The 5,267-nt window shown below is 39.6% G+C and overlaps 1 protein-coding gene across 1 annotated transcript in view; it reads right to left on the bottom strand.

Annotated features, from left to right (window-relative positions):
• THBS4 (thrombospondin 4) overlaps positions 1–5,267 on the bottom strand; it is an 86,083-nt gene that overhangs the window by 41,301 nt on the left and 39,515 nt on the right. Inside the window, exons 7-8 of the mRNA XM_019517746.1 lie at positions 3,496–3,668; positions 172–309 (exon numbers count right to left, since the gene is read on the bottom strand). Of these exons, the coding sequence (XP_019373291.1) occupies positions 172–309; positions 3,496–3,668 (311 nt within the window). The remainder of the gene's footprint in view (positions 1–171; positions 310–3,495; positions 3,669–5,267) is intronic.

Below are 5,267 nucleotides of genomic sequence, written 5' to 3'. Positions count from 1 at the left end.
CTTATTTTATATTGGGAAAGAGTCTTTTCTGTCATTTAGTTTTTTTATCTTGTTGGTAGTTATTAAAGCAAGCCTTTCTGATACTCATCAATCATGTGTTGCATCATTCATAAAGCACTAGGTTAGAAACTCGGTTTTTAAGTGCAACAATAGAGCAATGTAAACACCCACCTGCTTATTGTTCTTGGCATAGTTGATTCCTACCCCCTGGACTGTCTGCCCTTTATATCCAGGGGGGCAAGCCTCACATCTGAAACCGGGGACACTGTTCACACATTGAACCCCAGGAAAACATGGGTTATAGCGGCACTAGAAAGACAAACCAAACATTTAACATGTCAGGGATTCACTAGCATTTGATGACTGCTCAAATTTCAAAATAAGTTGGGGGCCAGATCCCATTCCACCTATCAACCATCTAACAGCACTTAAATGCTTAAATGGGATCCTATTACACCCTACTGAAGTCTCTAAAAAAACATACGGTTTCATCCATTTTCATAACATGCTTTCATCTTAGCCTTAAAAGGAAGTCATAGAAAGCCATGAGAAAGGGAGGATCTTCTTTTGCATTAATGGTTTTCAGAGACTTGGGCAGGGTAGAATAGGATCCCACTTAAGCATCTAAGTGTCCTTATGCATCAAAAAGGCAGAATAGGGTCTGGTCCATTATTGTTAAGTAGCATTTAAATAATTTTGAACTGTCTTAAACTACTATAATCTTGAGGTACTATGCTAGTACCCTTAAGTTACGAGCTCAATTGTTCCTTCAGTTATATGGATTCATCTCCCACAGAAATCCATTAAAGTACCACTGGAGTTGTCAGGACTAAGATAAGTAGTGGAAAGCCACATAATGACAGAAACTGTGATATCACTGGGGCATGATTTCCTACCAGTATCTAATACTGTGCGCATTTAAACAGCAGTGTTTTGCTGTTGTTTGTACGAATTGGAGGTAGGGAAAAATATGAATGACATCTGGAAATTAATTGGTAAAGATAGTTCGTATCACGTTACAATCCTGCCTGGTTTTGTTAATTCTCCAAAACCAGCATGATTAATTTCCAAATTTGTATATAAAGACTGAAGAGGTTGATTTTTTTCTCCCTAAAATATGATGAAAAAAACAAATAGAAAATCAACACATTTTTAAAAGATTTCTTCTCTTTCCATCATTAATTCCTCCACCATTAACTCTGTGTTGGTATATAAAATAAACATGTATGATGCACTATACGTCCCCTGTGTTTTTTGTCCTTTAACACGTAAACATAATATTTGAATACTACCGTGACAAACTACCAACCATGAAAATTATCTTAAAGGAGTAGAGGCAAATTTTGCTTTAGATCTAATAAAAATAAAAGGTATAATAAATGCACATTCCTGATTAGTACAATATGAATTAAAACTTAAGACAGGTATCTTGTCCATAAAGCCCAGGTAGCTCTCAATTTTCAGATTTTTAGTTAAATTAGCCAGTAGAGGGCACTCAAGAAGCTTCTATCAATATAACGGCGACATCCAGCTCAAGATGGATGTGTATTCAATTTGTAGTTTATGGTTGTGATATAGACGTCCAAATAAGCAACAGTTCTTTAGGGGTAAGGGGCCCTTGGTAGAAAGATGTTAACAGTGTCAAGGGTTCACAAAGTGTTAAGGATGGTTCCCACTCGGAAGAGAGATTTTAGGATCTTTAACTGTGACTGCATATGAACTCTTTTAAATACTAGGTTCCATGAAGTACAGAAATAGAAGGGAAATGATGTTATCCTATGAAAAGGAAAGGAATCCTAGACTACTCTCAGAAAACTCTTACACTTTCTTTAGCAGGTCACTGGATAACTTAGGGCAGTTATTCTCAACCAGGGTGCCATGCCCTGATGTACCCTGAGATTCTTTCGAAGCCGTTCTCTGAAGGCTGTTATCAAATGGCAGCCTACGCGAGACATGCAGTACACATAAGTCCAACATCTAGCAGACATGCATCTTTGTAAACAATGAGCTCCACATTAAGTGGTTAATTCATTGGCAGAATTAGCATAAAAGCCAAGAACTGAATGGACATGGATTGAATCTGTATTATAGCTTTTTTGGTAAGAATTCTCATTGTTTTTATTGTTAATTCAGGGCTGCAATGGTAGGAGCACTAGTGTAGACAAGGCTCGTATGATATCAGTGTTTTAACATTGTGGGGTCTCAACCTGCCCATAGCAAATGTGAAGTGTTAAGAGCAACAGAAACCAATCTGCATTTGTTCTCCCATCAGAGCTACCACTGAAGCTGCTCCAGCGTTAGTAATGGTAGTACATTTTTGCTTAACTCCTCAAACAAGGCTCTGGAGACTGAAAAGCCCTTTCAAATTCATAAGGTCCATCCAGGCTTGGGCTGAGTCAGAGTAGCAAGGTAATGTGGAAAAGCTCACACAGCTATTGTCTATATACATCTATGGGTCAGTTGGTCTAAGTCTTGCCTCCACGTTAGCACCCAACTTTACCATAGGCACAATTCACATCAGGCCATGCGTTCATGCCTGTCTCCACCCACAAATCAGGTAACTGCAAAAGTTATTTCTTTAACTTAGATCTTACTGCGCAAGATTTTCAATAACACACAGAAATAGATACTTCAAAGCCTCTCTCTGGCACACAAAATATATACATGCAACAGCATGAATGCCTGTAAACTCATCAAAGTATTGTTATTTTTTCTACTCTCTGAGAAAGGAGGAAGATTGCTATTCCTATTTGTAATTACTTGAGAAGCACTCCTTTGCTATGGCTAGGAGCTTTTTCTGCACACAGTTAAAAGGGTGGATGTGGCTATGTTAAATCCTTACCATAGAAAGCTTCCCTCCCACCAAACTGTATAGTCAGACAGGGATTAAACAAAATACAAAGAATTTGATTCTCTAGTCCATTATACTATGATGTCTTTCTACAGTAATCAGGATGAAACAATGGAAATATCAGGACCAAGAAAAGGTATGGAATTGTGTTGTGTATGTTAAATGTGTTACTATTTCTTTCAAGTAATCTGGTTGTACTTCTTTGGTTTACCAGATGTCATAAAACTGCTAATTCTCAAGTCTTCAATGGTGAGCAAGACTTGAACCTCTAATATAGATCCCTCAAAATACATTTTTCAAATTAACTTTTTAGGTTTTCTTGTCAGCAAAAGGTTAAATTGAAAATCTGGGCCATTTTGTGGCTGAACAGTGGACTTCAATCTCTAAAGCTGTTAAACTCGCATCTTTTTTCCTCTTATAGATGACATTACCTGAGAGGAGTAAAATGAAAATACATATTCACTCAGGTTAACAGAGTAATGGCCATGTAACTTTGATGTAACATAGTGGATAACAGGCCTGGAATGCATTAATATTCACCATACAGCCAGCTAGCAAGTGCTGAAAAAAGCATGAGTCAGTGACCCATTACTGCAATAAATGAGTTGGGATGATTTTCTTCTTTTCACAGGTCAATAGTTTACCTCATCAGTATCTGAGCACGTAACTCCATTTCCTGTGAACCCTTCAGGGCAGGGACCACACTGAAATCCATCTGCTGTTTCTGTGCACCTGACTCCTCTGAAACAGGAGGTGGCTTCACATCTGGGTTTGGGAGGACGAGGGGGTGAAGTTGGAAAGTCCATAGGTCCTAAACCTTTAAGTAGAAAGAACAGCAGCTTTAGTGATTAAAGGAAATATCCACCATGTGTTTAACTTGGAAAGTGTTCTAAAGAGCTGCCCAATACACTGCTCAGTAGGGCGACTGTTTTTCTACCTAATAAACATTTCTCACAGTGGCTGACCTAGTGCAACAGCAATTTACTCAATTATGAGGCTCAGGATATTTTTGTTTAGGAATTGATTGAGAACCTGCTGAGCTCCATTATAGCAGAGGGAATGGATGTACTTCATACGTCACAGGCTGTGCTTGAATGTACAACAGGCTTCAAGCTGAGTTTGGTCACACCTGGAAAGGCACCTTAGATTCCAACTTAGGCACTGAAACACCTAAAAGTTTGGCACCTGGTTGGTGATCCGAAGAAAAAGAGTTAAGCAACCATGACCCCTGTCTAGACAGTAGGAAGAGTTATGGTCATTCATTAAAACCTTTGTGCTAGGTGGAAAGAAATGTGGAGCAAGTCAGCAGGAAGCACTGGGCCCAAGATGTTATCTGAACTTCAGGCTTGCATCAGGAATACACACTAGATGTCCCAGAATGTATGGGAGGTGCCCCCAGACCTGGGAAGCATTAAGTTGTGGGTCTGAAGCACTGCGGTCTGTGTTCTGGTGTAGTACTCCCACCACAATGCTAGGATACACAAGGGGCACTCATACCTCCATTGTCACACTTGATTTTCAATGAAAGGGACTGTGGCAGCTATGCTTTGTGTTGGACTGAACACTGTTGGTATGTGTTAGGCATGCTGCTGGACCAGGTCCCTACTGGGACTTGGGTTCAGACTCTGATTGAGTTCAGACACTGCTCTGCTTCATTTCTGGATTGCGATGGACGTTAGATAGGAAATAAGCGCAGAGTTGCTCGCAATGCACACCGCCAAAATTCAGACAAGCCAGGAACCTTCAGGATCAAAAAGTAGGAACTGAATAAATGTAGGTACTGAACGAGTTTTGCAGTTGCTGGAACAGGGGTTTTCTGTATTTTTTTAGATGTTTTAATTCCAATGAAATCTCATTTTAGGTTCCTAAGGTTCCATTAGTCCCACAGTAGATTTATAGCTTCTGGTGCCAGTCAGCAGAAAGGGATAGTGCAGGTCAGAGTGCCCAAACAAAGAGAAATAAGGAAAACATCCCTGATGCATGAAAAGTTAATGAAATGATTGACAAGGCACCATGTTCCTTTGGCTAAACCAACAAAGTTGTTCCCTTTGTCTCAAACATTGTGCTATTGTTTTACCTCAGAGTGAAGAGTATCTTCCAGGAGCAGAGAAAGGGGAGGAAAAAGACAACAAGTATCAGCATATTGGATATATAATTGGGCATCCAGTACATTGTTTCATGCACGGTGACTGGCCAAATGAGAAAAACAAATTCTTCCAGATTTTGGCAGTTGACAAAGTTTGTACCAATGCATGGAAATGGATCTCCACCCCTGATTAATACAGATAGGTTTTAAAGCATGGGCAGGCAATTATTTTGGGCAGAGGCCTGCTTACTAAGTTTTGGTAAGCCATCGAGGGCCGCATGGTAGGCAACCGGGGCAGATAAATATTAATTTTCTAAATTTTTTAGGGTC

This window comes from Gavialis gangeticus, unplaced genomic scaffold (genome assembly GCF_001723915.1).
Source record: "Gavialis gangeticus isolate Ggan-Ray unplaced genomic scaffold, GavGan_comp1, whole genome shotgun sequence".
In the NCBI taxonomy this organism is placed as follows: Eukaryota; Metazoa; Chordata; order Crocodylia; family Gavialidae; genus Gavialis; species Gavialis gangeticus.
The sequence above is the reverse complement of the archived record's forward strand: the minus strand, read 5'-3'. Positions and strand labels throughout refer to the sequence as shown.